The sequence below is a fragment of the Centrocercus urophasianus genome, unplaced genomic scaffold, assembly GCF_019232065.1.
Source record: "Centrocercus urophasianus isolate 14NV4802_14NV808 unplaced genomic scaffold, USGS_Curo_1.0 seq_10, whole genome shotgun sequence".
In the NCBI taxonomy this organism is placed as follows: domain Eukaryota; kingdom Metazoa; phylum Chordata; class Aves; order Galliformes; family Phasianidae; genus Centrocercus; species Centrocercus urophasianus.
Window position 1 is genome coordinate 29,293,124 of NW_024884142.1, and position 21,137 is coordinate 29,314,260.

Genomic DNA, 21,137 nt, shown 5'->3' on the forward strand with positions numbered 1-21,137 from the left:
TCCAGGAAAAACTAAAACGATTTCACATACATTTAAAAATTGATTGATTTTTTGCATGTTTAGTCACACCAGAAACAGGTCTGGGTGAGATTTTTCAGAGTCAACACCAACCATTTCAATAATCCTTAGACTCCAGTCCTGAGACTCATATGTTAGTTTTCCACTGTTATACAATAAAATGAGACTTGTGCATATGGAATTTGTTTTATTATTACTGCTGTTGCTTTACTATTATTTTAGTAATAATATAGTTAATGCAGTTTTTGCACCACTAATCTCCAGCACAGATTTCTTTCCCTGTACAAAGGAAAGTCTCTGACATAACTTCAAGTTTAATAGATGTCATTAGTGATGAGCAGAAATACACAGAACAGTGGAGTTTGCAGTGAACTGAAATGGGAGCAATTCCATCAAGTGATAAAGACTTCCTACCCACTTTTACAATGCCAACACATCCTATTATCTCCCAACTTTCAAGAATGTTTCTTCTTGGGCAGTTGAGGTTTCTTCATTTTGGCCCAAAGGACAATCTAGATTGTTTATTTTGAAAATGAATAGAAATCAATTGAATATAGCCAAAATTAACTTAGGCCAATACCAAATGAGAAAGGTTCAATGGGTTTAACAGTGCAATTAATCATAAATAATTACTTTATAGCCTTCATGTCCACCTAACTTGTTTTTTCCATTATTTTGATTCCAACATGCCAGCTCAACGATGGGATAAACAATATTTATTTCCCCATCTCAAATATACACTTCCTCCCCCTCCCCACATCTGGGCTTAATTGAGAGATGAAGTGGAAAAGCAGGGGGAAGAATTTGTTTTTTACTGCATCATTTTCTGTCTTTCTTGAATGGAATAGCTTGCTGCCAATAACTGTGTAATGAACACTTAAATAAGGCTGTAATGGTATAATGCAAAATACCTTAGTAAGACCCACTGCTCCATCAAGGCAGCAAGAGATTGTCTCTGTCTGACAAGCAACTGTAGGAGGTGTGCAGCAAATCCTTTGCATCTCTCAACACTACCTAGTCCAATATCCTAAAGAAAACAAACAGGGAGAAACAGGAGGGAAGGGAGACAACAGTTTAATGAATAAGCAGATTGACAACAATGTGGGCTGTGCCTCCATTCCATTTCACTAAACAGAGTGAAAGGCTAAGGTTCAAGTGAGCAAGTATTAAAATGCAGACAAAGTACAGTTATTACTTTCCACTATCTTCAATCTTTTACACCTTTCATATATTCCCCACATAATTCCAATTTTCAAGTACATTCTGCAAAAAGTAGTATTACACTGCACTTCCACTGCAGCCATTCCTATCAGGAATTGAGTTCAAAAAGTGACCTAATTAATACATAAATCCCAAGAGGAGAACCCAGAAGCTTAAATTTTTACATCCATAAACACTGCTACAATTAATTTCACCAGATTTACTGACAATTACTTTCATTCTTTTTAATTAAAGAAGCCAAATTCAAGTGTAGAATACATGATGATAAAAGGCAAAACAAATCCCAGATATGTTTCATTATTTATTCAACTATCAGTTGTAATATTTGCTAATTCATGTAAGATGAAGTACAGTGAGAGGAAAAGCATCTGGAAGAGATCCCCATTTCCTGGAAAAGTGATACTGACTTGGCAGAACACATCTGTTCCTTCTATCAATTTTACATCAATTTCTAAGCAAGGCAATGTATTCTTCTGTTTCGTGCTACTCAGTTATTTCCAATGTATAAAATGCAACAGATTTTCCATGATCACTAATCCTGATTCTGTTCTCCTAATATGTTTTAATTCAGCTTCTGAGACACATCCTTCACGAAGAACCAGCAACAATTTGGGAACTGCTGGGATGGAAATACTGTACACTGCACAGATTGCTCACTAACAATCTGCTCATTCTATTGTTCGTTCATTAAATAACACATTTTAAAATGCTGAATTTCATATTTGTCCCCCAAATATTTTCTATCATATTAAAAAAAAAGAAAAAGCTTTATCTCACATCACCCTTTTATTACTAGAAGATTCCAGTAAAAGCTAACAACAGCAGGATTCCTGTTTTTAGTTGCTTTACCTTGGCAGGGGCCAACAATGCTGTCTGAAGTCGAGAGTGGCGTGCAAGCGAGCGATAGAAGTACTTCTGGCATCCATCCCAGGCAGAGGAAATCTCTGCCACAAACCTGACAGAGTACAAAACACTGGCATTAGAAAGGTAAGTAATTTCAGTACCTCAGCACACTAGAGCCACTAGGTCAGCTCTTCAACCTAAAAGATCTGCTTACAATTTGTTATTTTGCACATGTATTGGGCTCTCAATTCTCCATTTTTCCCAACAAATATTTAAGTAAGTCATGAGAAATTATTATTGTTTTTAATAAACCTAAGGCAGAAACCAAATCTCTGAATAACATTTAGAGCTTAAACTGTGGATTTGTTTTTTTCAAATGCTGCTAAATTAATCTTGATAAGGAAGATTGTATTTTGGCCCTTACAGAAGGGCCAAACACATGATAAACTAAATGTCCAGATCTGAGCACTTGCTTCCTGAAAGACCAGAAAAACGTCTGAAGGAACATCTTCCATCTAGACAGGACTTTGCACAAATGTCCACTCTGAAAGTCCATGCATTTTCTCAAGAAATATGCCATTAGCCAGTGATGAAAACAAAACAAATGACGACTTCACCCTTGTAAACTGCAACTGATCTTTAAGTCATTAGCATCTACCCACTAATTATGTTAACAAACTGTCCCAAGCAAAGTTGGGCAACAGTGGGTTAACTGAATTCTTTGAACCAGTGACAATGGTAGCAAAGTTGTCTGAAGTGTAAATTAAAAACAATCCAACCCTAAAAAAAAAAAAGAAACCAAAAAACAAACCCAAACCTCTCTAAGTTTTATGTGCCAGTACAGTACATACAGGACTTTCAAACAGAGAAAACAGAAGGGGACAAATGTAAATAAAGTAACATCCAAAAATTCCCATCTAAATCCACATGTGATAAATTCTAATAAGTACAGGACTCGTACAATGTAAGAGTTAAAAATTCTGCATACATACGTGGCATCCAGCTCACATATATTGCTCACGACAGCTAACGCACTACGTAAGTCCAGTGGATGTACACATAGTATTTCATGACAGCCTTTGGAACGGGACCAAGAAAGCCCTTTTCGGTACGACAAGCCTGCAATGACAATTGAATGCACCTTTTTATGCCCTCCTTCTTTCAAGTGAAGAAAATGTGAGTCAGGTAGCTGACACTAAGATGCAAAAACTCCAATGTATGATTTTTTTCCTTATGCTTTGTAATCCTGACAAGCCTTTGAACATTTTCCAAGTTACATAAAATAATACATCATAGCTGAGCTATCTTCAGCTAAAGAACACTGCTGAAATAAGGTAAACATAGACTTGCATATATAAAACGTTTGTGGTGGCAGATAAGAGAAAGAAAAGCCTTCAACCTGTAAGGCATGTGACAGCGTGAAATAAAACCTAACAGAACAATTTACAGATATATACTTCTAAAACCTAACCTCTGCAGCCAGGGTGTAGAGATTAAGTTGATACTGATTTTTTTTTTTTTTTGAGATTCTTAAAATCACCGCAGACTGAAAGCTGTGGCTTCCATGAGAAGCACTAAAAATGGTAAACTTTCTTCAAGAGGAAAATTAAAGAAAAAGAATTGGCAAAGCTCTGTTTGTTTCTACCTCTGGCTATGACTCGGTGGAATGCTGTCAGACAAGTGTTTTGCTGTTTCTGCTGTCAGACAACAAGATTGCTCGCCTTTGCTGGTTTCTAAACTGCTCAGTGATTAAGAACAGTTGATGAATCCAGTTTAATCAAAGGAAAAGACAACAATTAACAGCTTGAGTAGTTCCCTGACCTTACGACTACCAAGGGCAGCAATGGAGACTGAGCTTCTCAGAGGAATTCCTACAGTGATTCCCATGAAGAGACCATTCATTCTCCACAGCTTAACTGCACCACTGCCAATCCTACTTCTGCCAGTCACTCAACTGAGAGATGGGCTCTCATTTAAAGAAGTTAATTTAACTTCAGTTCTGGATAAGAGAACAGGTATAGGACTTTCATCTTCCCTTTTGTGTATGAAGTGACTTCTGACTGGAGATAATGTAGATTTTTGCTTCAAAAAAGCAACTGCTTCACATACACTGAATGTACAAAGAAGACAAGGGGAATGAAAGGACTAGCACATCAGGAAGGGAAAGAGACTTACTTGCTTCTGTGCATTAATGGTTTGGTAACTTCAAGAACATACTATTATTGTGCATTTACAGGTACTGGCAAAAATGTAAAAAGCTTCATAACTTTATAGTGTTAAAGTAAGCACATTCCAAATCAAAGCTCACCTGTTTTAGCAAGGATTTTGAAGAGATCTGACAAAGCGCGTTGTTTCTGCATCTGAATATGCTTGGCCTCTGACTTCTGCTTCTCCTTATCTGCTGTCTGATCAAACGTTAAATTCTGCAGTTCAACTACAGAACCAATGATATCACCTGCATGGAAGACAGACAGAACGATGAGAGATTTGAAATCAGCCATGGGAAGACAGTCTGTGAAGGGAACTACGTATCTACACATTTCCTGATTACACTCATGCTAAAACAGTCAACACTGACATGCAAATCATGAGTATCTAACCTGTGAACTGGTCAAGACTTTCCAGCAGACTTAAGAATGAATTACTCTCTGTAACTGTCACACACATTTTCTTCATTTTTTTGGTAAGTTTAGGCAGGCGATACTGAAGAGAATCTGCACGAAATGTAATAATATCCTGAAATCCTTCTGTTAGTGGCTGCTGAGGAAAATTAAGGAAAAAATCCAATTACACACATTTGATCGAGGCCGTCTTGTCAGTAGATTAACATAGAATAAACTGCTTCAAAAACAAGGGCAAAATTCCACATTCATTTGAAACTCAACTCCTGAAATCCCAAAATTCGCTCAACACAGTTCAGTATGGAATAGTTCAGTAATGAATACACGAGGAAACTTTTTGTAAACAAGGAGAAATCAATGCCAATTACCAACTCTTGTCAGTATCAGTATACCAGTAAAGAAGTAATAAACAGTTACAGACAATATACCAGTAACTTAAGAGATAAAATGTTCGACTGCTGTCATCTCCAGGAGAGTGTAAATATTGTGCCAAGTCAATACTGAACATGTTTGTCTTTCCATGCTACACTTGCACGCACCTGCAGTTTCGTAAAACTGAACACGAAAAAAAGACCAACAAGTTGATGATATACTCAACAGACTTGGCATTTATGTAAGATTTTTCTCCATAAATCAGTGAAAAACAACATTTAGATGAGAACATAGAGAGTAACCTTCCTACACTTAGGTTTAAGAATACAGTCACCTTGGCAGCATCTGTTCTAGCAGACAGAACTTTTCTTAGTGTGTTGTTTAGCTTCTGAACTTTAGCCTCTTTGTTCTCAGATTCCTCCTGCTGGTGCAAGCAGTCCAGCTGCTCTTCCTTACCAGTTTCCACCAAGGCAGGCCGACATGGCTCATTCAGAACAACTTCAAACTTCTTCATGAATTTAAAGAGAGTTCTAATTATCAAAAGAAAGCAAAACAGTCACTGAGTGATCTAATCCTGGCAATATCTCAGCTGCTGGAAATAAGCGTTTCCACTGCATTATGAGTAAAAGAAACATTTCTGCATTCAAATTTTAAGTCAAAGAAATCTACAAAGAAGGTTCCAAGTACATTCATACATAAAATACTGCCATTTATTATGATCAGTCCCTAAATGGCTCCTTAATTTCACGTTCTGAGTTACCTGCGAGTTTTTTCAACTGACTGTTTAATAGCCCAGAAGCTGACATCATTCCACTTCGAAATTTTCACAAATTCCTATTAAAAGAAATAATCAGTGGGATTATTTATACAAATGTAATGAAGAATTTGCATATAAAAATAATCTCTCAACTTGATCAGCTATGATGACCTAGCTGTCTTAAAATACATCTTCATACATGCGCAGATTATTGCATAGCCATCTTATGCTACAAGCCAGGTGCTTATGCATACTTCAATGTGAAAGCCAAAGGGTCTTCACTACTTGGTAGGAATCTCCGTGGCTAAACACAACCAAACATTAATGACTTTCACCAACTCTGTGCCATAAAAATATCTTCTTGTCAATAAAAATGTGGAGTACAGCATGGATTTCAATGTCCACCAGAGCCATTACACACAAATTCAAATACCCGCTCCACCACTGTTCCTCTAGTTAGTTCAACATATGGTCTGAGAGAAGTTTTCTCTTACCTTAAGTTCCTTTTCTATAGGTTGACGAAGTTCAGTGATTCTGGTCTCAACACACTCTGAGAACTGCTTATAATAATTATAGAGATTCCACAGGATGCTGCACAGAACGTCTGGAAAGGACAGACAAAAATCTTTCAAAACAGGATATTCTTCAGTATCAACAGCAGAAATGCAGCCTGGTTTTATTTTGTTATCATGAAGTTTGGTGAAAATAAGAGAATAACAGACAAACAGTATTCTTTGTGAGGGCAAGAAAATGCAGCATTAGCTCCTGTTGTATTTACGAGCTCTTAGCCACCTGTTTGGAAAGCCTGGAACATGACAGCCAGGTAAAGAATGCTCACCACGTTTAATGCTAACAATGCTTACCCTTTTCTGCTACCTGAGGCATCAGTAGGACATGGCAGTGGAAAACCAGCAAGGCTTGAAGTCGTGCATGAAACTCTCCTAGCGTAGATCCTTCAATGAAAGCCTGTAGTGTGTTGACCAGCATTTTTAGGCTCATCTGCTCAGTTTCTGAACATTCCACCAGAAATTTAAAAGGAGATGGAAGAAAACAGAATAAAAACACCGTATGAAAACTGCAGACATGAAAACTTTGCGAACATTCAACTAAACGTCAGGCTTCTATTGGGCAAGTTTCAAAACAAAGAAAAAAAAAAAGTGATTCTAAATTAATAATGAATAAAACCAGCAAAAAATGTACTGGAAAAAAAACCCAAAACAATAAAAAAAAGGAGACTGAACAAAGAGGTAGTAGTAAGACCAGATTAAGGAGGACAGCTACATGCCCAATTTCAGAGTAAACCAAGTACATGAAGAATACTTGATATTGAATTAACAGATTTTTTTTTAGCCATCGTGAAGATCTACATGCTACAAATTAGCCACTATCAGTTCCTTACTGCCTCAAAATCAAGAGGGAAAAATCAAGCAGAGATTACAGTGCCTTCAGAGCATCACCTACAGGAGAAAACACTGGGAGATGTCAAAAAAGAACCCAGAGATCTGAATTTGTCAAGACAATACATAAATTACTAATGAGATTGAAAGAGCTCTGCCTTATGCCAGAGAATGCTATTTTCATCCTCACAACATCATAACATTTTGGGGAGTTAGAGACTGACAGCAGTATTTTTTTTTCCTCCTTTACATAACTTGAACACCAGCAGACAGATTTGCAAGTAGAGAAGTATGGACTGAAGGAACTATTCCTGCTTTACACAAAATACTAGAAGCATTTCAGCTAGGATGTGAGAAGTGCTGTGCACAGCTTAAAAAGTCAGATGCCTTTTTCAGCTGCAAGTGAAAGCTTTCTGTAATACAAATCCAATTAAAAATGTTTATATGTCCCTAACACACAATTAATGGGAACGTTTCTTTAGGATGCCTTTTACAGACAGCTTTTCCCCTACACAACTTACAATATTAACTCTATGCAACACAGGTGGCTTCAGGAAAAATACCATGTCAAGCTCACCCCATATGGAAGAGGTTACACAGTCATGGAACTTTCTGCAGGGCAAAGGGAACAAAAACTACACCTGAAAGTGCATAGCTAAGCTCTGCCATTTTAGAGTTTAGTTATACATCTCTAGTAACTGCTGCAACTGTATCACATATTTGTGTAAGAGCAGCACTTACCTTCCATGTCAGCCTTGGTCTGTTCTTGCACATACTTCTCAATCATCTGATAGAGTGAGAACCAGTGCTTTGTGGATTTCTCTACGTGTTGCTTCATAATATTATCCAGACTTACTGACCAGCAACTGAAACCAATTAGTGGGGGAAGAGAAGGAAAAAATAGTAATTAAATAATCAAGATCATGAATCACATAGGCTCCAAAACACCACTCACTCTCTGTTACTGCTAAACTAAAGGAAGACTTTGCAGATTGAGATAATCTGCACGTATGCTTAATGTACAAAATCAACTACTGAAGATCATGGCTTTATCACTATTAAAATTACGAGAAAAAACAAAGGAGCCAAGAACTGTCAAATAAAACCAGTCAGAGCCAGGCTGAGAAGTTTTCTTTCACAAAATATGTGGTGGACTTGTAGAATTCCTGATCATGGCGTATTGTGGACATAAAAATGTTACATGGTTTTAACAGGAGACTGGCTAATGATTTTTAAGTAAAATTTAATAGTGATTGTTAAAGTGACAAACCACTCAGCAACCTCAGGACAAAAACAGCAGAAGGCTGGGAAAATATTATGAATTACTCTAGTTGTGTCCTGCTTCTGTCCCTCCTGAGGCATGCACATACGTACACATGCAGTCACTACAAAAGGCAACATGGGGATGCTCATTTGGAACCAGCTCAACCACTTTTTCATTTATACACCTATGCTCTGTGGCAGCTTCACACGCACAAAAAGAAAATGTTCCATGACTGAGGCAATAAAACATAGGAACACGTCTCCACAAAGAGACAGAATTTTTGTGTCTAAAAAATAGCAGTAAGGAAGAACAATTCTTACTTCAACTCCAATCTACGCCACTGAATAATCAGTTGTGTGACCAAGTCAAGATGTTTCCGCAGGGACAAAGCTCGACTAGCATTTTCCTCCCAGTCCTGGGAAAACAAAACCAAAACAAGAAAAAGCACAACACAAAACAACAATCAGTTTTGTTATAAAAAGCAAGAAATTAATGTCTGCATAGCAAGACTCATGTACTTCCACTGTCTTCCTAACTCCTTACACCAGCAGCATGGAGCAGTTCACTTCCCCAAACCCTGGAAAGCATTAACAAATGCGGTCTATCGTGGTATCTACATAAATAAGGAAGAATAAATGATAGAAAAGAAAGTTTCCCTTAGCCTTCTTCTTACCTGTGCCTTTGCAAGAAGAATTTCCAAGCCATTCAGGAACTTTGAGAGGGGACTAGAGAGTGGAAAGCTCTGGATTCTGTCAATCACAACTAACAGCTGCAGAATAAAGCACAAGTGTTCAACTACAGCATCTGACTCAAATGCTCATGTTAGTTTGTATTAGCATTACCATACTACAAAAGAGGTAAGAATATTTTTTATTTTCAATTGCTTCTTCTTTTAAGTACTAGCTTACTAGTAGTTCATTAAATGTCAGTATTTTCCCTGAAAGGAGCACAAATGACCTCATGTTAGGAGCTCCAATTGATCCTGAGTTTCTTCATTAGTCTTCAAGAAATAACTTAAGAGCCACACAGTATCCCTTAAGAGGTAACAAAGATATCAACTTCTACAACACTGTGAAAAAAAGCATTCTGGGGAAAATTAGACGCCTGAATAGTGTAAGACTTCAAAAATCTTTTCAGTACAGCAGATCAAAGACTGATGAAAGCTGTAAGAACAGAGCATGCAGTAAAGGTTCCTTAGCATTTCACAAGTAAAGCTGAACTGCTAGGAGTACCAAATATCTCTTTACGAAGAAACAGGCACGACTTCAAAATGTCTGTGTAAGTAATACTGATGTTTGGGCAGATATGCATGCAGAGGTCTATGCCTACCTATATATGTATTTACACACACAAGCAATTCTGAAACACTTTGGGATTTTTTTTCCCAAACATTTTTTGAGTTGTCCTTACCTGCAGCAGTACTGGATGCTCTGGCCATTCCTGCAGTAACCTGTTTATTTCTTTAGCAAAATTCTCAAGTACAGGTTGGCACTGTCGGACTTGCTTAATATTAGGATGCTGGTAAAAGTCATATGGGCCATCTTGCTGTAGCACAAGATCTGAAGTCATTTCCTCAAAAAAGGTATTGTGAAGAAGAGTGCTAACTAGAAGTTGGCTTCCCAAAAGACTATTGTTCATTTCGGCACCTAGCAAGCCAAAAAAAGGAGACATCACACATGCTATGAGTTAATTTTTTCAGTTGTACAGAAAAAGTTCATTTTTCCCTGTATCCCAAACTGCAGCATATTATATACTGCAAACATACATGACTATGCCACTCAAAAGCATGAGTTCACATCCTCCTTTTTATCAAAATGCTATATAAAAAAAGAACAGTAAAGGTAGAGGGTGGGACCAGCAAGGAGATCTCAGTTCCTCTGTTCATAAATTCACACTGAGAAGGCATTCACTACAAAATTATTAATGAGGCTCTGTGAAAAAGTAATCCAACAAAAACAAAACAACATATTCACAAACATTACACTTCAGGTATAAACACAAAAATACATGACTGCAGAAATAGCAGTCCTGCTACATTATTTGCTTCTTAATTGCACACATACATGTATTCTGCACACAGTTCTGCTTTGAGAGGTGACAAAAAAATATTATCCTGAGGTCTTCCACATTGTTATAATGATTTTCATGAAGTGTGCCAGAATTCAGAGTAAAGAAGATCCTTCTGTTGTTGTGCTTTAAATTACAGGAGCTCAACTGAAATAAATTTCCTGATGAACTTAATTTCCAATTTTGACTGTGGAGAATTTCAGCAAGTCCATCATCTTTCACAGGATTATGCAGATGTAAGCACTTAAAATTTTTGACTATACTGTAGATTTATTCTTTGATTGTTTTCCATTATAAATGAAAACAAGCTTTTTTTGCTCATTTCATTTCCCCTACATTTGGCCTGTTTAATGATCTGCTATACAATTCATTTGTAACTCATTATTACAAGGTTAAAACTGTACAATATCTGAAATGTTGCTAGTAATCTTACCCATTAAAGGATAGAACTGCGACACCAGACATGCACCGGTTTGATAGCAGGAAACAAATGCACTGAAATAATGTTTAGCTTGATGAGAAGGCAGACTCTGTTGATACCACAGGGATCGAGCAAAGTTCAAGCACAGCTGTTGATGAACCATCATTACAGTTCGCATGGAGCTCCTGGACAAAAGGGCTCTGTCAACTTCCAGCTGGTCTTCCAATGACTCTCCAGTTTCCATTTTTTCTTCTAGACTTGCCTGAGCTGTGATATCTTCAAAGTCCTACAGATTACATTATAATCAAAGATCAATTACAGTTTCTTCCAGAACAAGCACCAGCAGTTGTAATGCTTGCAAAGTTGCCTTGATGCTGTTTGATCACTTGGAGATCCCAATTACTACGTCTTAACTTCCCAGTCACACAATAATGCACATTAAAAATAAATATCTCACAGTTTCAATCCAATAATTTAATCAAGGAGACTGGTGCTCTAGACAGGCAACAAAACCTCAGCAGATCCTACTTGCACAGGGAATCACGTTCCATAATTTTATAGTGAATAATTAATGATATTCCCCTGTATTCAGCACTGGTGAGGCCGCACCTCGAGTACTGTGTCCAGTTTTGGGCCCCTCACTGCAAGAAAGATGTTGAGGCCCTGGAACGTGTTCAAAGGAGGGCAACAAAGCTGGTGAGGGGTCTGGAACACAGGCCATATGAGGAGAGGCTGAAGGAACTGGGAATGTTCAGCCTGGAGAAGAGGAGGCTCAGGGGAGACCTCATTGCTCTCTATAACTTCCTGAAGGGAGGTTGTAGTGAGCTGGGGGTCGGCCTCTTCTCTCGTGTCATTAGTGATAGGACCAGGGGGAATGGCTTCAAGCTACGGCAGGGGAGATTCAGGCTGGACATGAGGAAGTATTACTTTTCAGAAAGGGTGGTCAGGCACTGGAATGGATGCCCAGGGAGGTGGTGGAGTCACTGACCCTGGGGGTGTTCAAGGAAAGGCTGGATGTTGTGTTGAGGGACATGGTTTAGTGGGAGCTATTGGGAATAGGTGGGCGGTTGGACTGGGTGATCTTTTAGGTCTTTTCCAACCTTGGTGATTCTATGATTCTATGATTCTATGATTCTATATTGTCACTCAGTTTTTAACTCAGGATAAGCTAACTGATGGAGGGAAAAAAATTAAACCTCGCAGTATTCACTATCTTTCTATCTTAAAGTCTAAATCACATTCTTACTTCAGACCATAAGAACTGTTTAATGCCCAATCTCATTTTACTTACAGCGTGTATTCTCAGCAGAGACTTCAGACCATAAATGTTGTGTTTCTTTATAAAATTACAGTTGTTACCTTTTCATGAAAAGGAAATCTCCTCCTAAATTCCTCCTCCTCCTCCTCTTCCTCACTTTGTCCCTTCCCATGAGTTTTACTTCTGAATCTGTACAAACTCTTTTCCATTGCCTCCTGCTCTTGGGCACGGCGTTCCTGTTCATCCCACTCATTTATGATGGCCTAGAAAACCACAAAGTAGCATAACGTGACCCAAAGTAACATTTAAAACATCCTCAAAAACTAATATTTCAGTGAGGCAGAATTACCTTCCTTGTCTCTTTAACTCTCTAGAGTCTGCAGCAGTGTCTATCAACACCATCTAATCTGAATGGAGATTAGTAAATTGCTCTCAAGTGAAGAAAAAGCACCTCAACTGCATGGAGTGAAGTACTTGGCCAAGTCATAGGCTTTCTTAACCATTGAATAAAGAAACTTTTCACAAAGCTTTGTGGGTGTTTTTGTTGTTGTTGTTTTTTTTGGGTGAGGTTTTTTCGGTGGGATGGTGGTTGATGGGGATTTGTTAGTAGCCATTACAGGCTTTGAGTTCGTGACTTGATAACTACAAGCAAGTTAACAAGCAAGTTATGGTAATATGTTAAATCATCTTTCATCAGTTCTGCAGAAAAATAAGTTTAAGAATTATACAAACAATTACCAAAGTAATTGTTCAGTGCAAGAATCTTGGCCATTAGGCCTCAGACATTACCTGACACAGATGTCTAAAAAGCTGCAGAGATTTCTGGTCCATCTCTCCTCTGGATAGTACATGGCATCGAAGATGCAACAGTGCATTCACAAGGAGCTGTTCCAGAGTTGGACAAGACTTCTGTAATCCCTCTGATTCTCCTTCAGAATGCTTCAGAGAAAACTTTTTAAGTCCATGAAGAACTTCAACTGAATTCACTGAGCATAAAATTTCTGCACGAGCAAAGTAAGTGGGAAAAGAGTGGCCAACAGATGGAAATAGCAACAAAGAAGTAAGGAGGTTGGTAAGATCAGCTGGACAAACAAAACTATTGAGCACTGTATAAACTTCAGAAGCTACTAATCGCATGCCATGTTGCAACTGTAAGATGGCAGCTTGCATGGGAATGATGGCATCAGGGAATACAGCATACTCCTCCGCTAAGTGTTTTCTGAAGTGATGGTGTGACTGTTGCCAAGATGCTTCTTCACTTAACAGGTTTTTTATTGCCTGGAGTGATTTAGGTCTTTGCCCACCAAGGAACTGCAGAAGACGGGCTAAAAGATCTTGGACTGAAGAAAGCTTTGCTATGCTGTTGATGTACTGGTGAGCCTCCTGGTACAAGCCATCGTACAGTGGAGATGAAGGCCTGAAGGCTTTTTTTCTGGAAAGACTACTTATTTGCTCCTTCAGTCTTTGCATTCTTTCCTGCAAGAGCCTGTTATGAAACAACATGATCAGTTCAGAAATATACTGTAATAAACATACTTCGCAGACGGCACAGTGGCACGAAGGAATATTCATAACAAACATTCTGGTAATTTATGTAAAACAGTACAGTAAAACAGATAAGAACAAGGAATGACACCCATATACCACACATACACTCCGTCTTCTCATTCTTCCAACATTTCTCCAATACACTGATTTATTTTTTGCTCATTACCTCACAGCTCTGTGAGCATTAAGGAAAAAGCAATAGGTAAAACTCAGCCATTCAGAATAGGTTTTCAACGACTATCATCCCCTTTAAGCCCTTAGAATCCGCTTAATATTTCCTCTTTAAACTCTTCAGATTACAAACAAAGAACAATGGCTACAAATTCTAAACTTCCACCATGTATTCTATGTGGTATGATATTAACCACAGCAGCACAGGCAAAGGCTGACAGCAAAACAGCATCTGAGTTTTCTACTTAGCACAGATTAGTCCAAAAATTCTGCAAAGCAACTCTGGTATATCTTGAAGCTTTCAGGGGTTACAGTGATAGGTGATCCTCTTCATTTCAAATTGTCAATAATATTATCACAGTTTAACAAAATTACCATAACATGATGTGTGACTATTTTCACTTCTGGCTACAGCTTTAATTTTCTAAAGATTTAAGGGTTACTATTTTAATTGTTGTATTTGTGACAGTACGAAATGCAGACAATTCCTTAATGCCTGCTAGTAAACAGAAAAGCTTCTGTATTTTAAATTATCATGTCAATATGCCAATTGTTACTTTCAAATCAATAAGCCTACTTTCTACAGAAGAACACAAACATTGTGAAGAAAACTGAGCCTCAGCATCCAGAGACAATGTTTCCAACTTAAAAGAGAACAGCTGAGTGCCTAAGAAATTACCTGAGATGGGGATGAATGTAGTTGCAGAGCGCTTTGTCTTCAAGACTTTTTCCTGTACGCAGCTGAGATGACAAATCATTTGTCTTCCATTCACACTCCAGCTGGTGTAACTAAAAAGGCAAGAATAAACCATTCTCTGAGGTTTGGGTCTCAGCAACAAAGTAGGTACAGCATCATTTTGGACATTAAAGCACATTAAAATCACAGTTTGAAAACTGTGACCAACCTCTTGCATGTAGATTTTATACTACTTTTTTTTTTTTTTTAATGTACATTTCATAGGGTTGATTAAGAAAACCAACTCTACACCCACCTCTTCTTTGGCATATTTGAGCTTGTATTCTCTTTTAATAGCTGGATCAAATCTAGTCTGCGGAAGCCACAGCTGGATCTGCAGCAAACCAATATTCACCCAGAGGCTTCCTCTCCAAGCTGTTTCTGGTAAATCCTTACGCCCTTCCCCAAAGAACTGCTCCAAACAAGTCAGCAGGAGAACCATGAATTCTTTGGGAAGCAACTCCTGATCAGCGATGCTTCTAAGTATCTTGAGAAGGTACTCATAAGAAACGAGATCCTTCACGAAGAGTTTCTCACAGCAGTTCAAAAACTCCTCTTGAAGATCTGGTGGAACCAGATCTACCAGAGCAGAGAGTTGTCTGCTTAACATTATTCCTTGTAGTCTAGAATCTGTATATCTGGAGGCAAATGAATGAAACAAGATTACACATGGTAAGCAAGCTTCTGCAACGTGCCTGGTTTAAGTAACACACATGTGGAATGAAGGTCTTAATACCTAAAGTCTGTTATTGAAGCAACAGCTTGGTTGGTCCACAGTGCTGTGCTGACTTCATGAAGTTGGTGTGCTCTCTCCATCCATTCACCCAGTGTCACATGGGATGATGACAGAACAGGAAGGCCACTGACATCCCACTGGCTTGTCTTGCTGCTGCTAGTTAGAATTTCAAAGAAGCACTTTGAGAAAACTGCTCGGGTCAAAATACCTGGGCCCTAAATTAAAAGATTAAGAGTTAGATTGTTCATATCTTGCATTGGCTATGCTAGAATTTATAGCATTGTTTTTGAAAACTGTTGAATTAGTTCATAAAATGGCCTTCAACCTAGTTGCTTGATAAGGTAAGAAGAGACAAACCTTCACAGAAGTGTTCCTATGAGATTTAGAAGAGATCTTTTCCTCTGCTGCAGGTAATGGTCTCCAAGTTAACCAATAGTCAGGATCTGTGGTGAAAGCACTGCTCCAAAAGCATGCCAGTGCAGCATTAACTAGTTGAGATGACAGAACAGACATTTCTTCAGGGGATATCTATGAAGAAAGAAAAACTTGGACCTGAGGATAACGTAAAGGAAGCAAAAGAGAATCAAGCAGGAGAACAGCGCTTCCCCACTAGAGGTAAGATATTCCTTAAGGTCCATTTCAAATTCACACAGCTTTACTTGCATATCTTCCCATTAAGAAGAAAAAGCTTACTTCTGAATATCTGCACTGGCTCAAACTCCTTGTTTGTGGAACACCCAGTGAGTTTAAAGAGAGTTTCCAGAATACAGAATACAGTCACAATGAGGTCTCCCTGGAGTCTTCTCTTCTCCAAGCTAAACAAGCCCAGTTCCCTCAACCTTTCCTCATAGGAGAGTTGCTCCAGCCCTCTGATCATCTTAGCAGCTCTCCTCTGGACCTGCTCTAATTGCTCCATGTCCTTCCCGTACTGGGGGCCCCAGGCCTGGACTCCAGCTGGGGCCTCACAAGAGCCGAGCAGAGGGGAACAATCACCTCCCTCTCCCTGCTGGCCACCCCTTTTTAATGCAGCCCAGAACACAGTCGGGCTGCTGGCTCATGTCCAGCTTCTCATCCACCAGGACCCCCAAGTCCTTCTCCACATGGCTGCTCGCTCTCAAGGAGATCTTCCTCCACTTTGTACACATACCAGGGATTGCCCCAGCCCAGAACTTCTGCAAGATTAATTTAAACTAAAATTTGTTCTTACTTCATGAAGGTGTAACAAGTGCCACAGTCCGGACAGCTGGTGAGAGGCAGCTGGTGTCAACTTCAGAGAAAAAGCTATAAGTTGAATTAAATCTGAACGCGTGCCTAATTCCTGACTGAAGTTCTCCCTGTAAGTGGTAAAGAAAATATAATCTAACTAATACCTAAGCAGGGTACATAAATAATCTGCATAATAAAACAAATTCAGAACCGCAGACAAAGCCACAAGAATATCAAAGACTGGCTGGAAGGTTAAAATGACAGTACTTTAAGGTGAGCACGTTGGAGGTAAACAAGTCTTCTAATACAACCCCAAAACTTGGATCCTTCATAGTTGGAAAAATCCAATTTTTTGTGAATTACTGAAGAGTAAAGAAACAGCATCTTTTGTAGCTTACAGCTATATGTAGCTACAAGCAATATGTATGTCCAGCAAAATACATGAAACATTTGCAGACAGTCTTCCAGCTTTACAGTACTTGTGAAAATTATGACTGCTGCATTCAAGATTGAATCAGTGATTTTAGAGGTTTTGTTGCACAACAAATCACTTTCTCTGAAATCAATAAACCAAGAGCTCTCTTTTAAGCAATGGTAAAACAGCGTAAAAAATCCACGTGGCTCCTTCAAGCAATGCTAACACTTCTAAAATTAATAACATTAATTAAATCTACTATATATACATGCAGTTTACTCAGCTCTTTCTGCTGCACACAGCAGTAAGCATATATGTTAGTGCAGTTCCTTCACTGCCAGGTCTCTCTCAGTCTTATATCTTCACGTTAGTTACTAATATGAAGGGACTTGTTTCATCAAAGGGAAAATACTGTCAGTCAGACTCTCACTACAAAGATTTTGTTTTTCCTTCCCTCAACACCCATTCTACCTTTAACAAAGCTGAAGTATAACATTTCACTCCAAGGGGCTTGGATAACAATATTCCTACATTTGTGTCAAAAAAAAAAAAAAAAGAAAGATACTTTCTTATAACAATAAACAACTCTTTCTTTCCATCTTTGATAGCTACCCAAATAACACTCTGCATCAAGACAAGAAGTGTATGTGTATTCATACATTTAAACAGAAGCACGTATGCACACATTCATATAGTCATACACACAGATATATGTTAATATATGTACAAAACCACAGATTTAGATAAAAATATACAGTCAGAGCTTTTAGCTAGGGATTCTCAATCTCATGAAATTAACATAGGATTTCATTCTCCAGCCACCTTACCTTCTTGCACAAGCCTTAGCCACATAATCTGCTGTTAGTTTGTACTGCCAGAGCGCACCCATGTACTCCATTGCAGGCCACAGCTGAACCCGACTGCAGAGTTGGATTAATACAGCAGGGTCCAACTGGTTGGAGATGGTATCTTCAGTAAACCTTTCTTCTGTATGACTAAATTTAAGTCCTTCAGCTCTCAGTTCTGAATGTACAGCTTTCAAGAAATTCTTTAGTTGGCCTGTTTAACAGAGTGTAAAATGCACATAAATGCCATGTACTATACTTCTTGACAATGAACATATCTTTTCAATTTCTATACAAAAATCAATGGCAATGGTAGGAATCATGCTGTTAGGCTCTTCAGAAGTGTTACATACCAAGGCTAACATCTTCTAAATGATTAGCTCTAAGTATGAGACCATCAGCTTGCAGCAGTGCTTTTTTCACCTTCCATCCAGTGGCAGCAGTCTTCAGACAGCACATTTTTTCCTGCCATCTGCTTTCTCCAAAGACCAATCTTGCCTCTAAGATGTTAAGTGGTTTGCTGAGAACTTTTACTAGAGAAAAACATTCCATGCCCAGTTTATCCTGGAAGCGTTAAAAGGACATTTGAACATGAGACATTTGTTTCAGCAGTGCTAACAAAATAAACAAAATCTGTGACTACAGTCAGAACTTTAAGATTTCTAATTCATACGCAAGCAGCTGAAGTACAAGTTCCAATAAAACAACTAGAAAACACACATACAGCTTAACAATTCTTTTGCAGCTGTACCAAATATAGTAAGAAGACAGAAACTGAAACAAATTGGCCACGATTCCTCCCTTACAAGTTCTTTCTTTCTTTTTTTTTCTCCGTCCTTCACTAAAATAGCACATAAGTAATGAAGACAAACAATATCTCAACATGGCAACTCACCTAAACTAAGGGCAATAAATCCTCAAACACAGATACAAGGGGCAGAGAATGGCTTAAGAGCAGCACTGAGGAAAAGGACATGGGAGTGTTGCTTGATGGAAGACTCAACGTGAGCTGGCAATGTGCATTACAGCTCACAAGACCAATTGTATCCTGAGTTGCATCAAGAGAAGCGTGACCAGCAGGTTGAGGGAGGTGATTCTGTCCCTCTGCTCCGCTCTCGTGAGACCCCATCTGGAGTCTGCAGCTCTTCAGCCTGGAGAAGAGAAAGCTCCAGGGGGACCTTACAGTAGCCTTCCAGTATCTGCAGGGAGCCTTCAGGAAAGCTGGGAGGGACTTTTAGTAAGGGCATGTGGTGACATGATGAGGGGAAATGGCTTTAAACTATAAGAGGGTACATAACTACATGTTAGGAAGAAATTCTTTACTGTAAGGGTCATGAAACACAGGAACAGGTTGCCCCCTCCCTGGAGGTGGTCAAGGCCAGGCTGGATGGGGGTTTGAGCAACCTGGTCTAGTGGGAGGTGTCCCTTCCTCTATCAGGGGGTTGGAACTACATGATCTTAAAGGTCCCTTCCAACCCAAACCATTAGACGATTCTATGAAATACACTGAAAAATAAATAAATAAATGAATAACCAAAAGCTACTGTCAGTTAAAAGACAAATGTCATTTGATCTCTGCAATTAAATACATTTGGATATTTAAGAAAATCTCTGGAAGTTCTCAATAAGCACTGAACGTTCTTGAGCTTCTCACAAAATAATTAGGTGAATTTTTGAACTGTAGTATCTTTGAAAGGTAGGTCTGTAATGATCTAGGTCAAATCACTTATCACCAAGATGAGCAACTGGCACATCTCCTTGTGCCCTGCTTTTAAAAGGGACTTCTATTTTCTGGAAAAAAAAACACTCTGAGTATTTTTATGGGATGACAATAATTGCTGAAATAACTGAAGAGAAAAAAACTGTCAAAGTTAAGAGACGTTGTCCTAGTAAGTCATAAGCCCCTATTGTATGTAGTTGGGTAGGAATACATGTTCTATTCCATACATCCATACGTTCACTAAGTAAGCAAGTGAAATAATGATATTCACAAGTTTCCAGAACAGAGTTAAGTGGTTGTACTCTTGTGCTCATGCACCACTGTGTGTTAAATAACTGCTATCTGTACAAATCACAGTTAACAGAAGAAACGATACATGCTGTGAAATAGATGTGTATTAACTCATATTCAAATTGCCCTTTTAATCAGTCTAGCAACTCCAAATTTATTTATTTATGCTGGCATGAAAAGAAAATGTTGCAAACATTTATGATTATATGAAAGTATATTTTGACATTGGTGGAAATCCAAATCTTTTGCAAATGAAGTACCCGTACCTTGAAAGGAAGAGGTCTTCCTAGAGACTTCTGTAAAAGCTTCATGTTGGCAGAAGTACCAGCAGGATTGGCTAAGCAGTTCTGGAGTTGCTGTGAAACAGACTGAATTTCTTTGGAAACTCTTGGAAGGAAGACACACACAAAAAAATCAATAGTTAACTCAGACGGTTGAGGAAAAAAAAAAAAAAGGATGCATCATAAAAGAAAGTCCTCTCTCTTATCCTTCTCCTTAACGTAAAGAAAATGAATAAAACTTCAAGATCATACAGCCAAGCAGAAGCCTAATGCTAAGAAATTTCAAAATTTTAATAGATTGTACTTACATTAGTAATAGAATGCAACTTAGACATAAAGGCAAACAATGCTAACTAGTGATAGTAAATAGTATAAGGGGTAATTTACACAAACTTAGACAATTATTTAACACAAATACAGATCAAAGCCACTCACTTGTGCTGGTCTGATCCAATAAGCATCTGAGGAATTCTGTCAATCAGATGTTTCATAACCCAGTGCCAATGCAACGATAGAACCGATAACCCTGGCGAATCCACTGTCAGAGTGTCAGAGACTGCCCAGAACCGATCACGCCACAGCAAGCAGTATAAAATCTAACAAGCCAAAAAGATTACAGTTTTCTTATTCCTGAGCACGTTACAGAATACTTTGTAATTCACTCAAGAGAAAAATCAGGAAACACTGCTGCTTCCATTAACTTCAGAATCCTGCAATGCTTTATTATACCTGGTAGCATACAACCAGCACACGAGTGTATGTCTGCTAAAAATACTGCATTGCTTCGCTGGCAGTTGGAACCACCCAAATGAAAAATAAGTAATTCCTGGACCAAGTCTAAAATGTTGTTGTTAGATTTTAATTAAACTATCTTTGTGGTACGAAAAGGGAGAGTGAGAAGTGAACCACTCCTGTGAGCTGTACAGTCTGCTGTCCAGGTCAGCTGCGC

The 21,137-nt window shown here is 38.5% G+C and overlaps 1 protein-coding gene and 1 long non-coding RNA gene across 2 annotated transcripts in view; one reads left to right on the forward strand and one right to left on the reverse strand.

Moving 5' to 3' along the window:
• Positions 1–21,137, reverse strand: part of MDN1 (midasin AAA ATPase 1) — a 94,045-nt gene that overhangs the window by 21,279 nt on the left and 51,629 nt on the right. Inside the window, exons 54-78 of the mRNA XM_042824606.1 lie at positions 20,624–20,784; positions 20,174–20,294; positions 18,250–18,460; positions 17,879–18,110; positions 16,638–16,764; positions 15,788–15,958; positions 15,431–15,645; positions 14,951–15,332; positions 14,638–14,747; positions 13,029–13,725; positions 12,341–12,502; positions 10,994–11,267; positions 9,904–10,139; positions 9,167–9,262; positions 8,814–8,908; positions 7,971–8,095; positions 6,696–6,842; positions 6,327–6,436; positions 5,836–5,909; positions 5,410–5,605; positions 4,683–4,842; positions 4,391–4,537; positions 3,075–3,201; positions 2,089–2,194; positions 930–1,045 (exon numbers count right to left, since the gene is read on the reverse strand). Of these exons, the coding sequence (XP_042680540.1) occupies positions 930–1,045; positions 2,089–2,194; positions 3,075–3,201; positions 4,391–4,537; positions 4,683–4,842; positions 5,410–5,605; positions 5,836–5,909; positions 6,327–6,436; positions 6,696–6,842; positions 7,971–8,095; positions 8,814–8,908; positions 9,167–9,262; positions 9,904–10,139; positions 10,994–11,267; positions 12,341–12,502; positions 13,029–13,725; positions 14,638–14,747; positions 14,951–15,332; positions 15,431–15,645; positions 15,788–15,958; positions 16,638–16,764; positions 17,879–18,110; positions 18,250–18,460; positions 20,174–20,294; positions 20,624–20,784 (4,598 nt within the window). The remainder of the gene's footprint in view (positions 1–929; positions 1,046–2,088; positions 2,195–3,074; positions 3,202–4,390; positions 4,538–4,682; positions 4,843–5,409; positions 5,606–5,835; positions 5,910–6,326; positions 6,437–6,695; positions 6,843–7,970; positions 8,096–8,813; positions 8,909–9,166; positions 9,263–9,903; positions 10,140–10,993; positions 11,268–12,340; positions 12,503–13,028; positions 13,726–14,637; positions 14,748–14,950; positions 15,333–15,430; positions 15,646–15,787; positions 15,959–16,637; positions 16,765–17,878; positions 18,111–18,249; positions 18,461–20,173; positions 20,295–20,623; positions 20,785–21,137) is intronic.
• LOC122163527 lies at positions 871–12,722 on the forward strand. The gene is made up of 3 exons (XR_006169967.1): positions 871–2,226; positions 10,700–10,796; positions 12,614–12,722. It is a non-coding gene; the product is annotated as an uncharacterized LOC122163527 (long non-coding RNA).